This window comes from Anopheles gambiae, chromosome 3 (genome assembly GCF_943734735.2).
Source record: "Anopheles gambiae chromosome 3, idAnoGambNW_F1_1, whole genome shotgun sequence".
NCBI lineage: Eukaryota > Metazoa > Arthropoda > Insecta > Diptera > Culicidae > Anopheles > Anopheles gambiae.
In genome coordinates this window covers 31,974,740-32,001,206 of record NC_064602.1, presented here as the reverse complement: position 1 = coordinate 32,001,206, position 26,467 = coordinate 31,974,740, and the positions used below count along the sequence as shown (strand labels likewise).

Here is a 26,467-nt window from a genome sequence, read left to right as displayed (position 1 = left end):
CCCAACCGCTTCCATCCGACATTCCTTTCTATGCTCCCTCTCGTCGTCTGCGTGACATAACTCCAACTACTACCACTTGTTAGACTTCAATGTCCCAGTGTACCGTTTACGTTCACGTTTTCGTGATTTTTTCTCTCTACAGTCTATGTAATCCTGTACCCGTCAACCTTATTTCCTCTCGACAACTAACATTAAGTACAAACTTTTTTGTGCCACTATGGCGGACAATTTTATACAAATAAATAAATAAAATGCGTTAATTTTCTTTCCAAACAATTCAATAATCCCAAGAAAACAAAGCTACATTATAAAGTATAATTTTATTCAAAAATTCGCTTCCATCGCACTTTTGCCTGTCACGTGCGTGTGTGTTGTTGCTGCTGTTGTTGTTGTAGCTTTACTGCTACCTTCCGATAACTCTCTTCACTTTGCTCAATCCGTGTGTTATGAGAAAAAAGAGAGAGAACGAAAAAAAACTTTTTCTTCCGAAGGAAATGCCTTTGTCCGGCCTCTCATGCTCCAATACACAGTAAGTGCCAATAATAATCTGCACCAGGGTTTGGAATACAAACAAACCAAAGAACAAAGAACCAAAGACTCTTTTATCAACATTAATTATAAGGGTTTTAAGTACAAAAAATTCGCGCCCTTCGTCCTCTTGCAAGCACACACAACTAACACACACACACTAACCATATCTCTTCGAGCATGATTTGCTTCACAGCTGCAAAACCGCAACAGTTGCAGTTGGGGGAAGGAAACCGAGACTAACGGAAGAGCGTCACCTCATCTCAAATACTGGTGCACTTCCAACCCGCCAAACCACTCCGTACCCAACATTGGTCTACTATAAACAGGCATACGCAACAGCGTGTTACACACACGATCGCACGTTGTTTGATTCCGACTTTAAACAGTAAATTTGCATCTATCAATATTTGCATTAGATGTGTATATATATATGTATATAAGTAGCTGGTATAATTTGCTATATAATTTTCTGCTCCATGCTTTGTGCGCACACAATGCCTGCGCACTTGACTGCCGCTTTTGCGCTCAATATTCTGCTCATCCGGTAGCGTAAGTGCGCAATCGACCGAATTATCCGTTTAAAACAAAAAGAGGCGTATAAAGATTTGAAAATAGAAAACAACGGTAATAAACAAACTCTGTCCTCCCTTTTGTAGGGTAGTTCAGATACCAAAACATAAAATAAAAATAAACACATACATTCACGCACGCAGTAATCCCTACTGGCGGGGGGAGGGAGGGAGTTCGTCTTAAATGCTACACGCCAAAACAAAGGTAAAAAAAGCCATCTTTCCTCCCGTGTATCTGCTTGGCAAACGTTTTGCCACGTAACACTGTCTTACACGTGTAACCCGGCGCAGGCGGCGCGGCGGCGGGGTGGGAAGTTGCTATAATTATTAAATCGATCACATTTTGTTGTTATGTTATGAAATTTTACTTCCCTTGCGCACGCCTTATTTAATTAGAAAGGCAAATCGTTTATACAAATCTTGTTCTTTTTTTTTTGTTTTGTTGTTGCTGTAAAACAAACCAAGGAAACGAAGCTTGAAAGGTTCAACTTGTAATGCACACAAGCGAACGAAATATGGAGAAAGAAAGGGAGGGATTTGTTTCGAACTACGCATTAAAACATAATCAAAAATGCCATTTTTATCCTTCTTAAGGACATTTGCTTTGTTACACTGCACTATCTGTCTGTCTCTCTCTTTCTCTCTCTTCATTGTTCTATCTCTCTAATTATCTCTCTCTTAACCATCCAAAACTACAATCTAGGGAAAGAAGCACGTGGTTGCTGGTGTGATGAAAAACAGGGAAAAGTGGGGTTACAGATTTTCATCATCCGAGTATTGCACTAGAACAGTAGAGAAAGGGAAACAATTCCAACGGATGGAAATCGGAAAATTGGGGGCAAAAAAGGAAATATATCCTGTTATTTGCATTAAAGATATTTAGAAGAAAAAAACAAACAAACAAACACACTGGAAGCAATAATAGCGGTATGTGAATCGAACGGTTTAAATTCGCCCTCACCGTACAACGGTCCAACCTTTCACACTAAGCTACACTTAAGCGTTAAACTAGCCACTATAAACACCCCCTTACGAGAAGGGGGATTTTTAAAAACACAGAAACAAAGAACAATTTCCCGCGGCAATCGGGGGGGAGTGGGAGCAAGAAACGAATCAAGGGAAGGAAGGCCTGTGAAACAGTACAAACTATATAATAATAATAATAATAATAATGATCGCTCGTCCTCGTATGTACACCAGTCGTCTTTAGCGCTTACACGCAATCAGTCTTTCGCGCATTCTTTTGCCCACTAACCGAAGAAACCGACAAAAGAACGGAAAACCGATCGCGCCGACACATGTGGCCTTTTAGCCTGTGTGTGTATGTGTCACTCTCTCCCTCTCCTTATATTACCTTATTTCTTACGTACTAGTTTTTAATTAATTGCTCTATTTGCTAAAAATTTCAGTCATTTGATGCTTGTTTTATCATTTTCGATTTTTTTTACCTTTCTGTTTTTTTCTTTCTTTTCTTGCTTATGTTACGTGTGTCTGTCTGTCTGCCTGCCTGTGTGTGTGTATGTTTGTATGTTTTTGATAACATTTTCCACGGCTGATACTGCTGCCTCGCTTCGAGAGAAATCAATAAAAAGCTACGCTACGCGTCTGCCCAAAATACCTTTTACACGCTGCTCTTTTTCGTCCGCTTTTTTGAATAAATACACGCTCTCTCGGTCTGCTGTCTGTCGCTACGCCCCTTCGTGGGAAAAGGGGAATAAGCCCCGGAATCGCGAGAAAAGATCTTCTTCTTCTTCTTCTTTGTTTTTTTTTATTCAAAAAGGGAGCCGGTTTCAGGTTCGATGCGCAAAGCAAGGCACACACTTTCAGCTACTGTTTGCGCACCCGGTGTGGGCTTCCTTCCTTTCTGCCGGCCATTTCTACTTCGGTGGTATTTTCGATCGATTCGAATGATCATATCAGACCTAGTAACGGCTAGAGCTAGGCTGAGATTGGCTCTTTTTATTTTCGAAAATAATTGAATTACCTTTTTTGTTCTTTTTTTCTTCCTTTTACTAATCTGCTTAGCGATTTTTCCCGATTTAAATGTTTTTAGAATGTTTACTCGTTATCTTCTACACTGTAATATATGGAAACCGTGGTGTTTTTGTTGTTGTTGTTGTTGTTACTTTTTTTCTTAGCCCAAAACTTACATTATTAGCTCCATGGAAAATATCGCTTCAACGTCGCACACGTACACACAGTCGTCCACCGGTCAAAGGTGCTGGGGAAGCTAACACCCAATTTAAAAGGGTGTTGTGTAAGGAAAGGCTTCTTCACACTACCATTCTACAAAAAAAAAAAACATAGCTAAACCCACTTCTAGGTTTAATCTAGCATAACGAACAAACGAGCAAATATGTGTTATAACAGCAAGCACATGTTTGCAAAATGTTAAAAAAACAAACAATTCACTATTGGAGGGTTGTTGTGGAATTAACCGAAACAGACACACACACACACACACAATTTCGGTGCGTGTGTTTTTGTTTCATTTAAAATGGGAGGAGCCGGGTGTGTATGTAAAGATTCCATAACTACATTAAAAATAGCAACACTAGCAAACTAATCAGATTGTGCAAGGGAACGTAACCATAAAAATGGCCAACCATTAGAAAACAAACGGTTAGCATGCCGCGTCCTCCGTTCAGTGTTTCTATGTGCCATGCAAACGAAACGGGCGGCTCTATAAACCGTGCATCCTTGTTGAGGGGTCACGTAAAACGGTTAAAAACGAATAACATAACGTTTACAAGCTACCTACAGCGAGCAGTTAAAAAAACAGCTCTTTTTCTGCTCGCGAAATCGAACCATTCTTCTTTCACCTTAACTGCTGCGCTGCAACACTCACACATTCGCTACTGCTACTACTACTACTACTACTACTACCTATTACTAGGACGATGACCATGATCCGCGTTGTACAATTTAAAACAAAATGCACAAACAACCCGGATAGCTTGTTGTTCGTCGGGGTGTTCCAGCACCCCTACACACTATTTCCGGGGTCTCGAACGCCTCGAACGGGAGGCAGGCGCGCGTAGCTGCGGCGAAGTCTTGTCGTTTCTAGTGCTCACCGCGAAGCAACTCCATTAGCAGATTAAACGACGGCTCCTCGCCGTCCTTCGGTTTAATCGTGAGCATTTCTTTGCCAACCTAAAAGCCAAAAACGAACGAACGTATTAGAATGCAATGCATACGAAGCATCATACCGCATGCATTATACTACCTGACACGTGCGCTGCAGCTCCGGTATGCGCAGCAGCAGCTCGCCGAACTTGGCCGGCGACTTGGGATAGTGGGCGAGGGTGTACGCCTGCAGTGCCTGCAGTGCCTTCTCCTGGCTGGTTCGCACCTTTTCCGACTCCTTCAGCTCGGACGTGTCGGACGAGAGCAGTACGATCACCTTCATCGCCACGTACTCGTACCGGTCGACGCGCAACCGCCGCAGATGGTCTGTGAGGTTCAGCATGCGCTCAATGCACGTCTAGTAAGAGGAGCAAAAGAGAAGATTAGTAATTGAAGGTGCTTTCTGAGAATAAACGCAATTTGCAAAAACCCTCACTCACCTGCAGTCCACTGTTTTTCACCTGCTCGAGCGTGATCGACTTGCCGAGGGAAATTTTGATCTCGCCCGGTGTCGAGATCGATCGGTAGCAGCAGGAAAACAGCAGCAGCTCACACCAGGAGTTGATCAGCAGACAGATCTGGTCGTCGATCTGAAATAGGGGAAGAAAATCATCACCTTTCATCCAGTAAACGCAAATGATTCCTAATACGTACGGAAATGTGCTTGAAGAGCGGCAAGCTTTTGCACCACTTGACGATCTTGTACAGCCGGTGGTCGGCAATGTTGCAGAGGTTCGCGATCAGATCGGGGCTGCTGTCGGACGAGATGCCGGCACTGGACAGGATCGGGTTGTTGGCGATCGTTGCGCTGCTCACGTTCGTTGCTGGTTGGTTCAGCCGTGCTAGCTCCTGTGCGTTGTACTGCCACAGTGGTTCCACGTCCATGATTTCCTTCAAAGAGACATCGAGACAAGAACCATTAGGTAATTGGCTGTGACTAGTGATCCGGGACTCCGAGCGTTTTGGGAACCGACTCCGAAGGTTAGTTCCGCCCAGCTTTATCCGGAGTCGTCCAGAATTGTACGGAGTCATTCGGAGTCGTTCATAGTCTGAAGTCGCCTGGAGACGTCTGGAGTCATCTGGAGTCGTCCGAAGACGGAGTCGTCCGAAGACGGAGTCGTCAGAAGACGGAGTCGTCCGGAGTCTTCCAGATAATTTGGGGTTGTCTGGAGTCGGCCGGAATCGTCTGGAGTCATCTGGAGTCGTCCGAAGACGGAGTCGTCCACAGTCTTTCTAAGTCGTCCGGAGTCGTTCAGATTCATTCAGAGTCGTCCTGAGTCGATCAGAGTCGTTCGGAGTTTACCAGAGTCAGCCGGAGTCGTCCAGAGTCTTCCTTGGTCGGAGTAGCCCGGAGTCGTCCGGAGTCATCCGGAGTTGTCCGGAGTCGCCCGCAGTCGTCCGAAGTCTTCCAGATTCATTCGGTATTGTCTGAAGTCGTCTGGAGTCTCTAGAGTCGTCTAGAGTCTCTAGAGTGATCTGGAGTCGTCTAGAGTCATCTGGAGTCGTCTAGAGTCATCTAGAGTCATCTGGAGTCGTCTGAAGTCGTCTGGAGTTGTCCGGAGTCGTCAGGAGTTGTCCGGAGTCGTCCGGAGTCTTCCAGATTCATTCGATGTTATCTGGAGTCGGGCGGAGTCATCTGCAATCATCTGGAGTCATCCGAAAACGGAGTCGTCTAGAGTCGTCCGCAGTCGTCCGGAGTCGTCCATATACATTCAGAGTCGTCCGGAGTCGATCAGAGTCGTCCGGAGTGGTCCAGAGTCGGCCGGAGTCGTCCAGAGTCGTCCAGGGTCAAAGTAGCCTGGAATCGTCCGTAGTCAACCAGAGTCGTCCGGAGTCGTCCAGAGTCGTCCAGAGTCGTCCGGAGTCTTTCAGATTCATTCGGTGTTATCTGGAGTCGGGTGGAGTCGTCTGAAATCATCTGGAGTCATCCGAAGACGGAGTCGTCTAGAGTCTTCCGAAGTCGTCCGGAGTCGTCCAGATTCATTCAGAGTCGTTCGGAGTCGATCAGAGTCGTCCGGAGTCGTCAAGAGTCGGCCGGAGTCGTCCAGAGTCTCCGAGGTCGAAGTAGCCTGGAGTCGTCCGGAGTCGAGCAGAGTCGTCCGGAGTCTTCCAGAGTCGGTCAGAGTCGTCCAGAGCCGTCCGGGGTCGAAGTAGCCCGAATTCGTCCGGGGTCGTCCGGAGTCGCTCGAAGTTGACCAGATTTATTCAGAGTCGTCGGCAGTCGTCCGGAGTTGTAGTCGTCCAGAGTTGTCCAGGGTCGTCAGAAGTCGTGCGGATACTACCGGAGCAGTTTGAAGTCGTCCAGATTCATCATCCGGAGTCATCCGGAGTCGGGGTCCTCCGTTGTCGACCGGAGACGACCGAGGCAATGTTTTTGTGATCAGACATTTGATTTCGCAATGGTTTTTGCTTCTACGAAGAGTACCGACTTCCGGACGACTCCGAATGAGTCCGGACGACTCCGTGCGGAACTAGTGGCTCCGATTTTGGCGGAGTCGGATTCGGACTAACAACAGACGCAGTCGGGGATCAAAGTCGTGGGTGCGCTCTAGACAGTACACCACTAATTGTAACGTTAGGGAACGCCTGCTTACCTGTAGCAGTACTGGAATGCCTGGTTGCATGTGATTTCCCCCTCCACCACCGCCACCACTGGCAGCTCCATCGTGTCCACTGCCCGTGCCGTTCATGCCGCTCATGCCGCTGCTCATCGCTCCCGAGCCACCCATCATCATTCCACCACCACCACCACCACCGTCCGGTGGTTCCATCTTCATCTGCTGGCCACCGCCAACGGTCGAGCCGGCACCGCCTCCCACGTACGGTGAGCGTACCGTGCCACCGTACTGGAACGGTCCCGGCCCGGGTGAGTCGCCCGCCTGCATGCCCGCCCCTCCCGCACCGCCCATCGGTCCGGGCAGCGTGTACGAGCACTGGTAGGTCGAGCGTCCGCCGCGCGTACGATCCTCACGAATTGCTAAAAATAAAACAATGACAAATTCCGGTCAAAACCTCATTCTTCAATATGTTGGCACACCGGCATAAGCTACCTTCCAGCTTCATTCCCTTCTGAAGGCACTTCTCGAACCGACAAGCGGGACACTTTTTGCGCGTCGCTATCGTCACCGGACAGGCCGCTCCCCTAAGGCACACGTAGTTCTTACGGTTCTGCACCGTACGCTTGAAGAAGCCCTTGCACGACTCGCACGAGAAAATGCCATAGTGGAAGCCGGATATCTTATCGCCACAGATTGGGCACGGACTATGCAGCGGGAGAGGGAGAGAGAGAAAAGCGCGTTAAATATCTGGATTAAATGGGCCCAAAACCTCCCTCCCCCCAGCACTTACCTGTTGATAAGCTGCTGGCGTGATATCCCGGGCGACGGCAGATGGTCCCCCTCGTACAGGGGCTCCTCCTGGGCCGCGGCTGCCGCCGCCGCTGCCAACTGCTTCAAGGCCTGCTGTTGCTGCTGCTGATGCTGCTGCTGCTGTTCGCTCCCGTCCAGCATCGGTTTGTATAATACTGAGTGGTGCAACGGTGACCCATTGAACGATGCACTCCCCCCTCCACCACCTCCACCACCCCCCGCCGCACTGGCAAATATACTGTGCCGCCCCTGGATCGGCGAATGCGTCGGACTAAACTCGGAGCTGTACGAGTAGCAGCTGCTGTGCGACGCATCGCTATTGTTCCGGCTGAGCGACGGCGTGTACGGGGCATGGCGGGACGTCAGCGGCGACTGGCTCGGCGAGCTGTGCGTGTACACCGAGTGGATAGCCGAGTCGGGACTCGGGTTGGCGGGCAGCAGCGACGTCTTGGAGCGCACGAGCAGCGGCGAATGGATGGCACCGGGTGGCAGACCACCACCACCACCACCGCCCGGATCACCGCCCGGTGGCAGCTCGTACTTGAGGTTTATCACATCCGGCAGACCGCCGCCACCACCCTTCTTGAGGGGCATGCCGGTGGCCGCGCTTGCGCTGTACGCCAGCCCGGGGTTGATCAGCGGAAGGCCCGCTTCCGGCTTGATCAGCAGCCGGTTCGCGGGGAGGGGCGAATTGCTCGAGCTACTGCTGCTCCCACCCGCATTCCGGAGCGGCGCCGTGCCCGCCCCCTGCTGCTGACCACCGTGCGCGGAAAGGTTGTAACCGACGGCACCGCCCCCGTTGGAAGCGGTCAGTGCCAGCGGTTCCGTAATGCCCGGCCCGGACGTTGCCGGTTCCTGCTGTTCCTCCTCCCGCTTCGGCACTATCATCGCGATCGGGGACGGATCAATCGGTGCGATTGTCAGCTTGCCGCCACCGCTCGAGCTCGAGCTGGAATTTTCATTATCGACCAGCATCGGTTCCTCCGGCTCGGACAGCTCGCCCTCCCAGGACATTGGCCGCGGCAGGCTCTTGCTGGCGCTGCGCTCCTCCCGCATGCTGACACCGTTGGTTAGCGTCGCTGCCGCTGCCGCCGTCTTCTCGATGTTCGACAGCTCCGTGTCGGATTCGTCCGACTCCTCCATCTTCGGCACGGTGATGCGGATCGCGCCGCCCACGTTTCCAAAGATGCCACTTGAGGGACTTGTTGTCGTCGTGGCGGGTGTGTTGTTGTTCAGGCTGCTACTAGTGGTTGTCGTCCCCGCTGTGCTGTTGTTGTTGTTGTTGAGGCTGTTATTGTTGTTGTTGTGCTTGAACGCCGTCCCAACGGTTTCGACCGGACCACCACCACCACCGCCATCGTCGCAGTTGATCGTCGTTACGGACACGTTGCTGCCGCGGGCCGTCGGGGTCCCCGTCGTGCCACCGCCACCGCCACCGCCACCACCACCGTTCACCTCGGTCGATGTCATTATGCGCATTGATTGTCTGCTGCTGGTTTACTCTTTTTCTACCTTTCTTTGTGGTTTCCTTTCCCTCCCCCCGATCCGTCCAGCCGGAACCTGGGTGTGTGTGTGTGTTGTATTGGAACCGAGCGAGAAAGGGATATTGTAGCGTATCCGGGATCTGGTTGTACTGGCTGGCACACACGCACGCCTACAGCATCTCTAGTCGGCACAACACGGGAAGAAGGTTACAATCATTTCTGCAACAAAAGGAATAGAAAGAAAAGGGTTATTAATTAATGGAGCTTCTTTTTGCCTTCTTCATTTGGGAGGATGACACGGATGTAAACAAAGGATTGGCTGGAGTGTGCTCTCCACCGGTTGACAGTTCAGTATGCCCGCATGATTTTTTGTTTGTCGCAGTAGGCTTTTGTTGTTTACTCATTCCCGGATTGGCTTTTTGGGGCCCGTCTTCCTGCTTCAAGGACACCAGCTAGACACAGACACTTGAACACGTTGATAGAAGACAAAAGAAGAAGAAGCAGGCCGGAACTACACTCTTGCCCTGCCCCGTGTGCCGTATTTATTTACACTTTGCACTCGGTGTAGCGTGTAATTTTGCTGCGGCTGGGGCGGTCGAGCCAATGCAAACAAGTTGCATTTGAACACCTTACCCACCACATTCTCCTTTTCCCTCCCTCTCTCTCCCCTTCACACAACGCGAAAACACACACAAATCTGTCAGAGATTATTGCTCATTACCGCACAGCCGGGGGCCGCCGTTTTTGGCTCGTTCTCGCCCTCCCTCTAACGAAACGAATGTGCGCACGCAAGTGAAAAGAGCAGCAGCAACCAGCCAGCAACAACAAAGACAACGTTGTATTGAGCGAGGGGGGCGACGGTACTACTCTGGTTAACTCACACGCACGAAGCACCGAGAGACAGAGTAACAGCTACACACACTATAGCGAGCAGCGACACACAACGACGACGACGACCTTCAGATATGTTGGGATTTGTACGCAACGACCTTGCATGTGCGTCATCGCGCCCCGTGTTGCACGCCGTAGCGCGCTGGTGTGTGTGCGTGTGTGCTGCGCGTTGCTATGGTGTTGGTGAGCGAAATGGGGCCGGATGGAGGCGCAGCGAGAACGGTTCGTTTGGTACCAAGAGACGAAGGAGGCGCATGGTTTCCCGTTGTGTGTATGTGAACATGTAAAATTAACACAGGGAGGATGGAGAGGGGGGGGGGGAGATTTTAATCATCATCGTCGCGTCCGTCTCTAATCCCCCCCATAAAAACCATCGTCGCGGCGTACTACAGAAACAGTCACACATCTAACGCTCACTAACACACACACAGTCGGGGCGACTATGGGCTTCGAACGACGAGATCCGTTCGCCGCGGTTGTCAGAAGGCGCTCACTTGGCGCTCAGTTTTAAAATAACGTACCATTGAGAGACCGTAAGAAGCGCGCGAAAGAATGAGTTCTACCTGCCGGGGTCGAACGTTCCCGTTTGTATGGGGAGAAATCCGCGAGGTTTTGCGCTGCGGATTTGGAACGAATGTTGTTTTCAATGTAACGTTTTGCTTTAAATTTTGCGATCTATTTCCAAATGTTTTGGATATATCTATATCTATTTTTAAATGTTTTGTGATCTATTTCCAATAAAAAAAGTTTATCAGTTTTGAAAATTTATATAAAAAACATAAAATATATCGGAATATAAATGTACATACAAATATCTATAATAAAAAAGTTATATAAATAAATATATATATAAATAAATAAATATATAAATATATATATATATATATATATATATATATATATATATATATATATATATATATATATATATATATATATATATATATATATATATATATACATATATATTTATTTATATATATAATATAATATATATATATATATATATATATATATAATAACTTAAATTCTTAACTTAAATGAAATACCTTTAATTCACATTTAAAGAAAGTGAGTAAAGCTACCTTATAATTCATAGCAAATCATCCAATAATGATGTAACGAATGAAATCCAATACCAACGGCCAAAATCAAAATTCAAAACTTAACCATCCTTGAATCGTAGATATAAACGTCTTTTAATGCTTGACAGTTGTATCTCATGATTCTCATTCTCTCATGAGCGTCGAACGGATTTCGTCGTTCGAAGCCGGTACTCGCCCCGAGTGTCAGAATGCTGATGCTCCCCAAACACACACTCTCACGCACACATACAGAAAGAGACAGAGAGAGAGAGACATCTTCAAAGCAGGAAGCTATCGGTGTGCTATTACGTGTTGCTTGTTTTTATAGGCTAAGCACCAGAGAGGGTGAAAAAGATAACCGAGAGAGAGGGAGGGAGAGACAAAGAGAGTGTGTGTGTGTGATGGGGAGAGTTCGTCTTTGTTGCTACCAAACAAAAACCCTCCGCATCCCTCTCTCTTTCATCGCCTGTTGGAGCACACCCTTCAAACACGTAGTCGTGTCGTTGTGTTGGTTTCGAGTTCACAGTTTCCTCTCTCTTCTCAATACTCCCCTTTTCGCTCTCTCTCTGTCACACAACCCCATCAACATTGGGGTTGTATGCACACACACTCACAAGGGTTGTAGCTCCCGCGTCACACACCAGGCCGGTGGGTGCTCGGTACGGGGGGGGGAGTTCGTTCATTTTGTTTGATGATGCTTTTTATCACCTTTTCTTTTCGTCTCTCTTTTTTTTGTTATTATTATTATTCTGTCGGGAGTTGTTTGGTCGGCCCTTGGCTGTCCAACGGTAAAAACTAACCGGGGAGTGGTGTACGGCCGTGCAGCAATACACTCGCAACCCTCGGGAATATGCCTGTGTGTTTGTGTGCGTTCACCCTGTTGGAGCAGGGGTCGTTTTTGGATGAAAATGTTTCGTAGAGAATATGCGGAAATGGAGTATTGAAAAGGTAATATTGAATGTAAGTGAGACGGTGTTTGCTCATAGTTTACAGTACAACTCAAAAGTAGAGTGAAATGAAGTTTAAATATGCTTAAGTAAGGTAAAAGTATAGGAATGATTGAATATAACAAGAGTAAAACTAATTTAATAAAAATAAATAGTAAACATTTACAACTTTTACATGAAAACATCCATAAATGATACATAAATAATGAATAAATAAAAACGGAAGATAATAAATACAAGTAGGACCCCCAAGAAACCAGAAAAGAGTAAATAAACACAAACTATACACACAAACAAACAAAAACGACACAACTGATTATCGACATGTAACAAGTCGAAAGGTTAAAAATAGCTCAAACACAAACAAAAGGCTAATAAAACATCCGTAAACACACACTTCCATCTGGTTGGAGGTTGCAGTGTCCACGAATAGAATGCTCATTACTCCAGGCACGAGCTACAAATCTTCGCTTCAGCATAAAAAGTAGCATACTGGTCAGAACAGAGCTGACCGACGTTAGCTAGCAAGCATATCTACACACTTTGCCCTTGACTCTCGATTCTAATTATCGCTCCCTCTCTTTCTATTTATCAACTCCCCCCCCCCCCCCCTCCCAAAATAACTCTTTTCACCCACTTTAATGTCATTTGGCAGAGCGGGGGTTGTGCAAAAAATGAGCACAACACACACACACACCCACAAACACACAGTTCACAGACAGAGGGGTGTCACGATAAAGGCGGAAATATTAGCCCACCCCCCTCCCCGACACCCCACTTTCCTTCCCATTCCGCTTTAACCTCATTTTGTGGCGCGGCGTGTGTGTCGGCAAAATATAAACTTGTCAAAAGTGTGAAAAAGAATAAAAGTAACAACAGCAGGGCAACCAAACGGGGAAACCGAAACATTTGCCAAAAACGCTTTTGCGGAATAGCGAGGGGGGAAGGGTTGTGGCGGTTATCTTGGCCGAAGTATTTATGTTTTTTTGTTTGTTTTACATTCTACAAGGCCACACACAGACACCTCTGTCGAGACACAGTGACGTTTTACAGGGGATTTGGGTAATGATTATAACATCTTATTGCTTATTTTACTTATTTAACACCTTATTTTTGCTTATTTAACACCCACGGGATGGGGTGTTGGAACCGAATATTTAAAAAAAAAACATACAAAAAAAAACCCTCGCCGAGACCACACCGAGGTCGTCTTCGGGGTGTTTTTCGCCTTCCGCATTTTCGCATTGCCATTGCAGCAGCAGCAGCAGCAGCATGTCTTCCCTTGTCTCCGTTTATCTTCACAAGCTGCACACCGAAACTCACACACACAGAGGGGTAGAAATACCGGCAGACATGGCACTCCACCACTGAAAAGCGTCTGAAAAAAGCCACCCTTCTTCACGGCACTGTCCGTCTCGTTTGCTCCCCTCCTTGTAAACGGCACCCGGATGGAGGTGAGAGCGAGAGAGAGAGAGACAGTGGACGACGACGCGGCGTTCAATGCCACTCCCTCGCGAAGGGAAGGTCATTTCTCGTCAGTGGGGCACGGCAAATCTCGTCCGCCCGGAGGGGGGGGGGGGGACCGGGCTGAAAGAGCGACAAAGCAGAAGAAAGGGCGAAAGAACCGTTAGGTTTCGGTGTCGGACACCACCACCACCACCGTCCGTCCACCTCACCCGAAAGTTCACCCAACCGGAGAGTGACCAGTGAGACAAAACGGGGAATGTGTGTGTTGGTGCCGAAGCAGGAAACGCTCTACGGTGCGCGATACCAAACCGTTTCAAAAGCTGTCATCCATCAGATTAATCGACGGGTGTGTGAGATGGGGATGAAGCGGTACAACACGAGAGGGAGAGAGAGACACTGAAGAGGATAAAGATAAGTGGACACGAACATTCTTTTTTTCTGCTACGCGACATTTTTATTCTAAAATAGCTCATACGTACGTTTAAATAATAAAAACAAAAATAAAACTGATACCGAAAACTTGCTACACTCGCTTATCTTACAGGGTTTTCTAGGAGTTCTCATAGCAATGGGACACTTTATTGACTCTTTCTTACGTGAAAGGAACTAAATGTAATGGGAATTGGACTCTACAGAACCCTTGCGGGATAAATGCAATAGGAATGTCAAATTTCCAATAGGTGCCTTTCCAAAAAGAGTGCAATAAGAGTCCAATTTCCAACATATTAAGTTCACTTCCCATCAGAAAGAGTGAAGGAAGTGTCTCACAACTATGAGAAACCCTGCAAAACTCTGTATCTCGATCGGTCTTTGGGTTTGGTATGGTGGTGGTAAAACTTGTTACCTACTGTTAGAAAGGTAGAAAAGTTGAAGGGAAAGAGGAGGAGGAGTAGTAGGCGACAGCCAACCGATTATTAATGCAACCATCTCGGCCACGGTTGATGATACACACACACACACTCTCTCTCTCTCTCCCCAGCGAGTGACAGCGTTTGTGTCAAAAGTCAAACGGGTTTGCATCTTTCCACTACCCTTTTTCTGACGTCTAGCTGTGTGTGTGTGTCTAGTGGAGACCTTTACGTTCTATGGCGACTAGACAAAAAAAAAATCAATACACCCAAAGGGAAAAGGAAGAAAACGGACGGCACTAAAAAAAAAGAAAAACGAGCAGGAAACGACGAACCCCGCAATCGCCAACACGGCAGACGGGCGAAGCGTGTTTGGGGCGTTTGGGTGCATTTCGAGTGCACTTCGGGGAGATGTGCATACGGGCCCGCTGCTGGCCATTGTTGTCTGAATCGATGGAGCCGAGCTAGCCAAGAGAGAGCAGGACAGAGAGAGAGACACCGAGAGAGAGAGAGAATTGTGGTTGAAATGATAGTTTAAAGTTAGCATGCACGCTAGTCACGACCATTAGACCAAACGAAGGTGTGAAAAGAGAGAGTCAAAATCAAAGAGAGAGAGAGAGAGAGAGAGAGAGAGAGAGAACAAGAGCGGGATTAGGATACCCAGCCCAGCAGGTTCGTTTACCTTTTGCTGTATCTCTTTTTATCACCTCCACATCCACGTCGTTGATGTCGAGCCGTCCTCGGCTGGGTGGAATATTGCACACTCCGACGACCCAGACATAGATCCCGCGGCAAACCTTCACTCCCCCCCCCCCGCCAAATGCACACACCAATTGGGGAGAAAGCGAGTGATGGGCGGAAAAACACGCGCCCGCGAACGATGATGCACCGCAGCATGATGCCCGTGCCACCACCACCCGTTGTTGGTGGAAACACGGAAGAGGTCAACGTCGCCGTCTGGCAAGCATACACACACACATACACATTAAACGCGTTGGATGCATTTTGTATGCACGCCAGTGTGTGTGTGTGTGTGTGTGTGTGTGTGTGTGTTTGTGTGTTGTTTTCACCCTGATTCAACCCTCCCGTTGCTTGATTTTCCCAAACCGCATTGCACCATCGATCGTTGGGAGCTCCGGGGTTCGGAGTGTTTGGTCGTCGTTTTTTTATGTGACGTCAACGGGCGTTTACCCATAACCAAACGAAGCAGTGCCTACGCCTACGCCACGGAACAAAGTGCAGCGGTGGCAGCAGTAACACAGCTCCATACTTGCGCTCTTCCTATTGCTCGCGACAGGCCCTGTCAAAACATGAGTACTTTTCTTACTCTCGCCGACTCATCACGCGATCGGCGATCGCTTCGCGATCTCAAAGTTCAACCCCGCACACGAACTGGGGTGCGACACGATCATTGGACAGAGACAGGATAGAAAGCGAGAGAGCATCGGAGACCTCATTATCGCGCTCTCTGTGGTTGAAGAAGCAGTCGAAAACCCCTTAGAAAGAAGGAGAAAGAACCATTTCTTTTTCGTAATAGAAACCAAGCTGCTTGAACTTCATGTTGAGAGGGATGTTGGGGAGCACTCTAGGTCTGTGCACACATACACACTCCCGTCCTATTAGACAATCACAATCGAAACGGTGTGGCTAGAAAACGGCCAGCACAAGACCGAGACAGAGCGGTGGTTATGATTGATTCCTCAAGCGCGCCATCTGTTAAATATTCTTCATCGGATCGGTAGGCGCATGGAGGCCCCCAGGGCGGGCTGGCTGGACATCGGAACATTGGGAATGGCCGACTAGAGAGCTGGTAGAAATGTAATCTTTGACCTCAAGATTAAGCAGATTGCGTGCGTGTTTTACCATTCTGTAAACGCCCAGATGACAAGGGTTGGGTGTGATTTTAAATTAGGCTGTTAAATCACTTTGGGCATTATGTAATAAGGACGAGATCTTATGTGTTACAATGTTATGTGTATTATTGTATGAAAGAAGCATTGCCAGTTATAAACTCAGATACCTAATGAATTCTGAAATAATATAGATGTAATTTTACATTTCAAAGATGTAGTTTATACAAGGAAATATGGATAAGAAAGACATATGCAGGAAAGAACTGGAATTAGACGGGAATTGGATTTCGTTGGAGATTAATATGGTCCCAAACTTTAATGATTTTGCGCCCAGTAGTAGAAGTATATAGACCGGGGCAGTACCATGGTCGTCAACTCAAACGACTCAATAACATGTCCGTCATAGGTTCAAATCTAGAATGGACCGTCCCCCCGTATCAAGGATTAACTATCCGGCTGCATGGGAATGAATTAAGTCTCAAAAGCCTGTATAGATCGGCATGTCCGCGTAGGACGTTACGCCAAATAGAAGAGGATTAGAAGGAATTAAAGATATTCATTCTTCAATAGTTTTTCTAGTTGAATCACATAAAATGTCCTAAAATGTCAAGTCATTGAAATCAATAGAAAAAATGCAGTTTCCGTTATCTGTTTTCTGTCTGTTCTATGTTAAAATCAATAAGTCTCCATTTATTCTGTGGAACAGAACATTTGTTTGTACATCAGTAACATTTCAATTGTAGGAATGAAATAAATAGTAATTACTGTTACTGGTATCATCAACAAGAATAATAAAGAAATAGATCAATCACGATTATTTTGAAATGTTAATAATTATCAAAACTATGAGATCTATTCAATGATCTTAAGTGATCCGGAGTTCCCTCTTCAACTACCTAATGTAGATGAATCTACATCATAAGAATAATAAAAGAATTGATCAATCAGGACTATATTTAAATGTAATTAATGCTCACAACTATGAGATCTATTCAATGATCTCAAATGATCAGGAGTTCCCTCCTCAACTACCTTCAACTACAATTTTGTTTGGAGATATTGAAGCAACTCTGCAACTCCCAACAACGCTTCCAACTGTACCACATCACACGCTTGACCACGCTGCACTTTACAGTTCACAGAGCCCGCAATGACATAAATTAGTTTCCCGTCCCATCAAACCGTACGGCAAGTTTAAGAGATCATCATCACACAAAACTACATTTACGATGCTGTCCCAAGTACGGCGGACGACCACGGAGAGTGCATCTCGAGCGCGAGGCGACCATAACTAAAGCGATAATTGGTCATTGCTCCATCAAAAAACGTTCGCCGGCGATGACCTTGCCGGTGACAGTGCGCCATACAGCGCCCAGTCTCATCTCCCGCGACTCTCCGCTCCAACAAGCATAGAAAGATGCTCCAAATCTAACGGTCGATTGCCCACGCGCTGGCGCTCGCTGGTAGCGTTTCTCATCAAACGGGAGGGGGTTTGGAAGTATTTTATTTCGTCTGTTCGTTGCACGACTGGACGACCCCGACCCCCGGTATGCGTGGGACGGAATTTTGCATGGAAACGTTGCGTCCGTTCGCGATTTTCCACCAATTAGCTTTTATCTTTTCAACGAGTTTTACACACCGTGCTCTTATATATCGTAAAGTTGTCACACACGGAGGGGCGTTTGTTGAATGTCTTGTTTTTTTCCAACTTCCAAAGAACCGGATAATGATGGTGTGCGTCCACAAGCCAACGACCTACGTTGAACGACATCATCCCGCCGAGGAAAGGATGCAATAAAACCATATATATATGTGTGTGTAGGGCGCGCGTTTTCTATTCTTGCGTTTATGACCAAACTGTATCATAACTTTCGAACTGCTTCAAAGGCGACAAAATTCCCAGCAGATCAGGCGGAGTTCGGGCGTGTTCGAGGGCGTGTGCTAAACGGGAAGGAAATTTATTGGAATGCTGGTAATAATGCTATCGGATATCAGGGGCACGATTTTTGCCACGAGTTGGGGTATTTGCTAGGACAGAAGTAAGTCTCGTAGTTGGTTGGATCACGGCCAGCGTGTGGGACAACAAGTGGCACCACGGCAGACACGGCACACACAATGTTGCAGCCGACGACCGTCTGGTGCATTGGGGCGTCCAGATATTTGGCAGACCTCGGTGCACTGTCTGTGCCGCCTGTGCGGTTGAAGTAGAAAGAGGAGCGAAAGAAACAGCGAGAGCCAAGAATGCCAAGCGACTGCAAGTGCAAATGGACACCCATTCCCCCGGTACGTATGAGACCGGTTGCGGTATTTCTGTCGCTTTTTTGTGCACAACGACCAACGACCACCACCCTCGAACAACGCTAATCCGTCACTAATGACACACAAACCGCTTCGGACGATTAAGGAGCGGCTCCAAGGACATCCCCTTCCCACACGCACACACAGACAGGCATTAGAGTACATTAAACCATTAACCGCTGGCACTGTCTTCGTCACACCTCCAAACCACCACCTGCAGGTCTTGGGACCCTTTTGGGAGAGGAACGAGAGGTGCAGTGGTGGTCAACCGTGACCTGCCACCATGTACAACGGGTTTGCAACAGCCGCCTGTTGTCTGTGTCTGTGTGTATGTGTGTGTGTGTGTGTATGTGTGTGTGTCTGTGTATGACGAAAGCGCCGTGCGCCGGTAGTTTAGCGCTGACCTTCAAAACCAAACCTAACGGAGATATTGTGTGTGTGGACGGACCAACGGACCAACTGCACGAACCCGTACCTTTAGCCGTCTTCAGCACCACGCGTCCCACACACATCATGGGGTCTTTCAGAACACTGTGAAGTTTTAATTTTACGCCAAGCCGAAGCGAAACGCGACACCGTGACGACGCAGTGACGCGCGCCGCACCGCCAGCATTACGGATGACCTTGCGCTGGCAGGTCTCGGTGCTAATTTGGCACCAAGTGGTGGGGACTTTGGATGGCGATGAAGGGGGTGATGAAAGATAGGCCTTTTGCCACCTGCAAATGTGCAAGCTCTTTGGCACGGTTTGCCAAAAGATCGAGCTCTGAGTTTACAGCTCTTAGTTTAAAGCCACTCACTGTTGACTTCAAGAACCGATAGAACGAACAAGCTTTCCAATATTGCAGTTTTATTGCTTGTTTGTCATTCCACGGCAGTTGATTTATTGATGAGATGGATGGATCCTATCTTCACTACCCCTTGCCAGTGGTTTCTGCACCCGTTTTGGACAGGCTTAAAATGCCAACGACATCGGAAAAGAAACGCCTGAAGTCCACCACAGAAAAACATAGCCAGATAGAGACTCCGTTGCCTTCAGGAAATCTTTTTCGGGGCCAAATGACATTCCAAACGTCCCAACATTCCTGGGCTTTATTCTTTTTGTAGTTGTATTTCCCATCCAGCCGGGACCAGACCGGCGCAATCCTTCATCCATTCTTTAACACCAACGTACCGGTGGAGTTGCTTGGGGATTGGATGAAGCAGCGCAAAAAAAAACCTCGAACCATTCTATTTCCCGGTTTAAAGTAGGCTCTTCTAAATGCGACGAAGCTCCCGAAGGTGTTGGAGGAGTTGAAGGTGTACATGTTTGTCAATGTGGGTAGGCTTCCCGTCCACCCTGTTCCCCAGTGCACCGCAGCAACGCTCGAGACTCCCCGCGTGTGTATCGATCCAACAAAGTTCAATGTCTCTCGGTCCCGCGGGATTTCCACACTCCAATGGGGGCCCAACCCCGAATGCAAAACTCCCCGGTAGCAGCAAAGCGAAGCCGGGGAAAAGTGTCGGCCCCAAGCTGGGTGAGACGCTAGGGGTACGGATAACTGCAGTGGTTGAAATGCAAAAATGAAGCCGACCCGGCAGAGCTGGAGCTTCAAAGGGGTTGTTGGTGGGTTGTTGGTGCGCCTAGAAATGGGAAGGGTGACGAAGCTGCTTCGCAGAGCTTCTGCTCTTTCAAAAGCACACACAAACAAACACCCATCCTACTTGCATCTACCCACTGGAAGGGGGTGTGGTGGTAGGCTTCATTAGTTATTCACAAAAGCCGACCCAACCCCGAAAGGCCGGCACCGTCACCGCCGCCGCCGCGGCCCCAGAAGAAGAGCCGAGAAGAACGCCGGCGAAAGAAAACACTGCCGTTATGACGTTAATCGCGACCACAGGGAAGCACCCCGAGAGAGAGAGAGAGAGAGAGAGAGAGAGAGAGGGGAAGGTTTGTTGTGCACTAGGCATAAGGTGGCATTTAGAAAAGGAATGGACACCTTACAAGCGAAGGGAAGAGTAAGAAGAAGCAGCAAAAGAACTTGAAAACATACCACACATCCTAAATGCCACCGGGTTGGTCTCTGGGAGAGAGAGAGAGATTTCTTTCCAGCTTTCCCGCCACGCTGCTAGAGTCATCTGTATTTTTGCTGCAGAGCCTCTGCAAGTTGGCTCCGTTTTTAGTTGCCACGGATGGATCAACAAAATATAAAAAAAAGGAGCGCTTGCTCCCCTGCCGACAGGAAATGATGACAAACAGCACCAATCCATTTTATTGGGCGGTGTGTGCCTGTGTGTGACTGTGTGTCAACTCCAAAACCGGACGCGCTTAGTATTCATAATTTGTGACATTAGCTTTCGAATGGAGATGTCTCGTGAGAACGAGATTAGAGGCACTAATTTTGCAAACTTGAGAAAGAGGCGGAAATATCAGAAAATGGGACGTTAAAATTTGTTAAAATTAAATTGTAATAGCAATTTTTTAGTGTTGCAGTACTTGGTTAGCGTTTTAAATACTGTTTCGAGGACCTAATATTAGGATTTTTAAAGAATTCATGTATGTCTAGAGTAGACAGACAGAGTTTAAAGACAATGTGGAGTTTCTGAACTTTGGATGCATGATCTACTCCAAAAAATATAGAAAATTTGAGTAAAACTGAAGCTGAGAGCGCAGATACTTTCGAGAAGCCACATCAAACTCCCAAGCTAGAGATAAGAATAATAACTCTTTTAAGTGAGTTTAACAAGAGTGGAAGAGTGATTAGAGAAATCTGTGTGAGTCAACTCAAAAAGACCTTCAAATCGTGTCAAAGTAGGCAATTTCATGTCGAAGAACGTCACCGCTAACAACACTGGTTACAACTAAGAAATCAATTTCCATGTTGCAGGCAGCTAAAATGTTACTTGGGGTTCAGACCCACAGGCGTTACACGTAACGCTAATGTAACGCAGAGTGCTTAGCTTCTAGTAGAGACATTTAAAATAAAAATTAAAATGACAAGATAAACCAGAGTTTAAAGAGCTTCTGGGAAGATATTATCAACCACCTTTCGCCATTTCAACTGATCAAAAACTATTCCATCTCTCTGCCATTTCCTTCCCTCGCCTTTCCCCGCTCACCGTTCACCCCGAGAGCGAACGAATTTGGCACGTTGTGTTAAACGTGACCTCCACACGCGCTATTCCACTTCCCTAAGGCCGACAACACATCTCGAACCGCGAACAAGTGTCTGAGCGGTCCAGCTTTGGCACAACCGTCCCCTCTCCATCCCGCACTGGCCGTCCTCTTGTTAGCCTCCGTTTGCGGTGGACAAGCTTTATCTTTCTCTCCGCTTAAGCACTTGTTCCTTCATTTCCCGTTCATTCCCATCTGACCTGAGCGCGGGGCCGACTCGTTGGGACACACCCCGTGTACAGACACACCAACACGCCCGGATCCGGAGTTGGTGGTGCAAACTTCTTCAGCTCTTATTTCAGCAGAAGCAGCAACACAAAAAAAAGAGAAACCTCGTAAAACCTGGCCGTTAAGAGGCACCGACCGACCGATCCACCGTGACATTCAGAGGACGACCAGGGCAAGAAGCAACCGGCGAGAAACAAAAAGCTCTTACCGGAAAGGCCGGAAAGCGCGCACCCTTCACCGGGAAGAACCCGGGAAGAAAGAAGAGATGGATAGTAACAGCACAAAAAAACAGCAAACCAGAAACGCAACTCCCGTCCAATCGGCTTCCAACCAACTAACCAACCGCCAGCTGCAGCGCCACCCCGAAAACGGAACCGAGGGCCAAACTGGCCGAACGGCGGATGGGCAGCGGAAGGCTCATTTTCACCGTTAATCTTCAATTCTTGTTTCGCGCGGAACCGGCGCTGTAAAAAAAACCCGAAGCAAAAGCCCGCGACGACGACGACGCGGACGACGCCATCCGACCCGATTCTTGCCGTCGCTGCGGGCGGTTCGAATCGAGATCGAAGCCGCGAAGCTGTGAGAAAACGGAGAACGAGATGGAGCACAACACCACACCACACCACATGCCAGTGACATGTCCGCTGCTCGAGCAAACGCATGACATTGGAACACTTGTGTTCGGTGGGAGCACGGGAAAGCTTCCTGGGGTGGAAGTGAAAGACGCTTTCCGACCGGCCGAATAAGAACCAATCGGGCGGGTGTGGTGTGTAAGATCGATCGATCGACCGACCAACACACCGAAAAGGGTTGATCTTTTCCACTCTCTCTCTCTCTCTCTCTCTCGCTATGCCGCTTGCTTTGCCAGCATCTTCTCTGACGTATCTTAAGTTTTGCTTGGTTTTTAATTTTTGCCGAACCCAGCTCGCGAGCCGTTGGAATTTTTGTGCCAAATTTTATGACCATTTCCTGGGCTGTTTCGCTTTTGCGACGACTTCTTTTTTTTGCAAGCAATTTTATTTCATCTCACTCGCATTCTCCATTTCCAACCCAAGTCAGAGGAACACACTAAGGTTTGGAATAGAGGGAAGCCTCGCCAAGAGCTTAATCGGGAGCATTAATCTGCATAAAACTCGGGACAACATTGCAAATGGCACGCCGACAGCATCCGCTAGAAGGTGGTAAAATTTCCAACCGAGGGACAACAACGGGTAGGAGAACATTGTCACGCGAAGTTGTCAGTACGGTGTTTGGAGTGGTACAGAAAGAAAGGCTCCCAGAGCCCGTTGGAGCGCACTGCGCAAAGAACACTGGCAACGGGGGATCGATTTTCGGAAAGCTTTGGCGTCTTTTTTTGCCCAATTCCTGTGCATTTCTTTCTCCATTCAGCTCTTTCAGGACTTGCAGACAATTTGGGAGAGATTTTATAGCAGAAAAACAACCGGCCAATTCGTCCCAATATGGAACGAACGAAATGAGAACGGCAATTGGGGCTGGTTGATAAACGGGAATTCTGAGCTGATACCAATTCTGGAAACCAATCAACCAACCACACAAGCAGGTGAGTGGATGTTATCTTTATCCACAACAGTTTGTTTGTGCTCAGGAGTGTACTTTGAAGTGCTATAATACGCTATAGACACGCCGGTGTGTCATCCAAGCCGTGGCTGGTTGAACCCTGCTGCGAAAGAGACATTGAAACGCCAGTGTCATCAAACTTTCCTACCCATCAATCTCCAGCACCAGTACCTTCCAGCTTATGGCCAGCCGTATTTCGTATGTTCCATTATGCTTATGGATTAGAATTCCAAAGCAGTGCGTCGCGACGACCACGGCACGCACGCATGGTTTGTGTTCTTCGGCTACGGTTCGATTAGAATTTCCAATCTTACGACGGTGCGTGCGTATTACCTATGCGTAAGCCGCCTGGCGCTGGCGAAAACGGACCTGACGGACCAGGGAGGGGTTCGCCGCTTGTTCTTCTTGGTCGAGAACTCCGAACGCAATAGCGGGAATGTCAATGACCCTGAATCGATGAGATGTTTCTTTTTTATCTGTAGTGGCGAGAATAATCATACGTAAGACCTCATTTTGAAGGTGAGCGAGTCTTCAACTCCAACACACAAAGCGTCATACGCATGATACGATTTGTTTGCTTTACTAAAAGCCCTTTTTACCCGGTCACTGGGAAGGTCACCCGAGAGTTGTAGTGGCACACGCAGGGCACCTTTGAACACCGGAAGTGGACGTGCTAGAAAGCCGCACACTACACATCATACCCTATTTCGCGGAACTCTCTGCCACCCCCATTCCGACTAGTGACCTAACGTGATGCAGCTACGTGCTGCAAACACACACCGTCAGAAACCAGTGTACAAAAAACGCATCATTACGCCTGGACACGCTTCCACGGTGTGCTCCCGGTGCGCGTCACAGTTCACCTACGTGCGCCATCCGGCAGTTGGCGGCAGGCACGTTCGACCCCGGGCAGAATGAACTCCCAAGATACAGTAGATGCACTCGTGTTGCCTTGCAAAAATGCACCCAAACACGAGCCAACAACACTCTCTTCCCGGGGTTTGTTTGTTTGTTTGTTTTTTGCCCCTCATCTTCGAGAGAATTCAAAATGGCCTCCCTCGGTTGCGTGCGAGCAGGCCCCAAAATGGCGCTGGGACACTGCGATGGGAGTAGGGGCGACATCGCACACCGATCGGTGCGACACGCACGATCGCAGGCTGCTCCATCGAGGGCTGCTGCTGCTGCTGCTTCAAGCTTCGTGCTCGCTGCTGTGCAAACAAGTTTTCGAGAAAGAGAGCGTAAAAGAGGACACCGAGAACCGACACCACTCAGCACGCTAGGCAGCAAACCCCGGGAGCGCATGGTGATCTGGTGTGGAAGGTCTTGGTGCATCATCCGCCCTTCCTCACATCCAGTTTGACCTTTTCAAATAACGGTGAAGCGCACCGTTTGCGCGTGCACGGTGAAGCTTTTGAAAAGGGTACGCATGCATACAGACACACACACAGTGTGCCTGAATCGGTTTACGCAAGCAGCTTACACGTTTATTAGTGCTGGTCTGGATCCTCTTCTGATCTTTCCATCCTCTCCAGACCCCTCTCCGACCTTCAAGGTCGTCAAGTGATCTTTTTTTTGCTGCTGCTGCTGCTGCTGCTGCTGTTATGGTTGATGTTGTTGATGCCTGTGCATGCTCCCTCACTACTCTAGTTTTACACTATACACGAGGTTTGGGTTGGGTAACAACAACAACAACGAAAAGGGACGATCTCATGCATACAAGGACGCACAAGCTAATAATAGAGTGAGCCTCACCTCACCTGTGCAGTGTAAATGGCCGCATTGGAACGAAAGGGTGACGACAGGAATAAACCACACCGGACAACTACGGGTGGCTCACGTTACGGTAAATTGAGTCATTTTACAAGAGTAGGCACAGGCACTCACAAACACAATTCTTTAAATGACATTTCGATGATTCAGCGTTTACCGATTCGGGGTGTAAGAACAATACCACTCCAAAGTGCGCAAAGTTCAGAAAATTCCATGCATAATGCATGAGAGAGATGACTCCAACAAAAGGGCATACATCGGTCGGTACTTTCTGTGGGGATGTTCGCATCGGGTCAGAAGTAGCGAGTGTGTTAAATCTCTACAGAGATTTAACTCATTTGTGAATGAACTCTTCGAGCTAGTCCGATTAATTCTTGAGTCATATAACTCTTTGGAGAATCATAATGAGTGAATCAGTGGAATCTTTGATGAGAATGAGCATAAATCAACAGTCGCGTTGGTTTTATTTAACTCATTAGAGAATTAACGCATTGATGACCTAGATAACTCTCCAAAGATAACTGTCCAAAGTCAATTCTGGGTGAGTTATTTGACTCTCCACATCGTCCAGTAACTGACTGACAGTGAATTGAACGATTTTTGATCACTGTTTCGAGAGTTACATCTTGACGAGTGAATCATTAGAGTCAGGTACTTAGTTCAAGATGTGACTTGCCATTCCTTCTCATATGTTCTGAATTAAAATGTATCTTGAAGAGTTATTCATTGATATCTCTCGGAGACTTATTTTTTTGGAGAAACGGTTTTTGTTATATAGTTAGTGCCTTCTGGCTACATTCGGCCACCAACTTAGGTCCAGATTTGAATCGTCATTTTAACTCATTTACTCTGAATTAAATCACGGTACGGTTATTCCCATCAATAACACTGTAACGATTTCATAACATGGATCAGTGCCATTCTTTTCCCAAAGATCATTCAATATTTGGGCCCACACCTTTAGAAGAGAAAAAGGTCACTGAACAATTTTTGACAGCGACCTCCCTACCACCTCCACCACTCTATTTTGCCCACAATAGGCACGTGCGTCATCGACTTCACCAATTCCGGCTCATGGGTAAATCTTGCACCCCCACTCCGCGAAGAAGCGCACGCGGTGAATGTGGTTAGCTTCCGGGCATCAGGCTTGCAAGGGTACCTATAGCCATTCGCCATACGCCAGAGCGAAGGGAAATCGCATCTCAGTGACTCATCAATGATCGTACGTACGTGTGGCTTCTTTGTTGTTGCTGTTGCGCTTCTTTCCGATAC

At 47.7% G+C, this 26,467-nt stretch overlaps 1 protein-coding gene across 4 annotated transcripts in view; it reads right to left on the bottom strand.

Annotated features, from left to right (window-relative positions):
• Positions 1 to 301: 301 nt before the first annotated feature.
• Positions 302 to 26,467, bottom strand: part of LOC1271305 (nuclear hormone receptor FTZ-F1 beta) — a 46,862-nt gene continuing 20,696 nt past the window's right edge. For 3 of the 4 annotated variants that reach the window (XM_061656040.1, XM_061656039.1, XM_061656042.1), the window contains exons 3-9: positions 7,575 to 9,297; positions 7,277 to 7,488; positions 6,821 to 7,203; positions 4,881 to 5,117; positions 4,667 to 4,816; positions 4,327 to 4,584; positions 302 to 4,253 (exon numbers count right to left, since the gene is read on the bottom strand). In XM_061656040.1, coding sequence (XP_061512024.1) covers positions 4,164 to 4,253; positions 4,327 to 4,584; positions 4,667 to 4,816; positions 4,881 to 5,117; positions 6,821 to 7,203; positions 7,277 to 7,488; positions 7,575 to 9,073 — 2,829 coding nt within the window. In that variant the 5' untranslated portion in view covers positions 9,074 to 9,297 and the 3' untranslated portion in view covers positions 302 to 4,163. Of the gene's footprint in view, positions 4,254 to 4,326; positions 4,585 to 4,666; positions 4,817 to 4,880; positions 5,118 to 6,820; positions 7,204 to 7,276; positions 7,489 to 7,574; positions 9,298 to 9,799; positions 10,028 to 26,467 lie in introns of those variants that run through there. The other variant, XM_061656043.1, reaches the window with a different exon arrangement.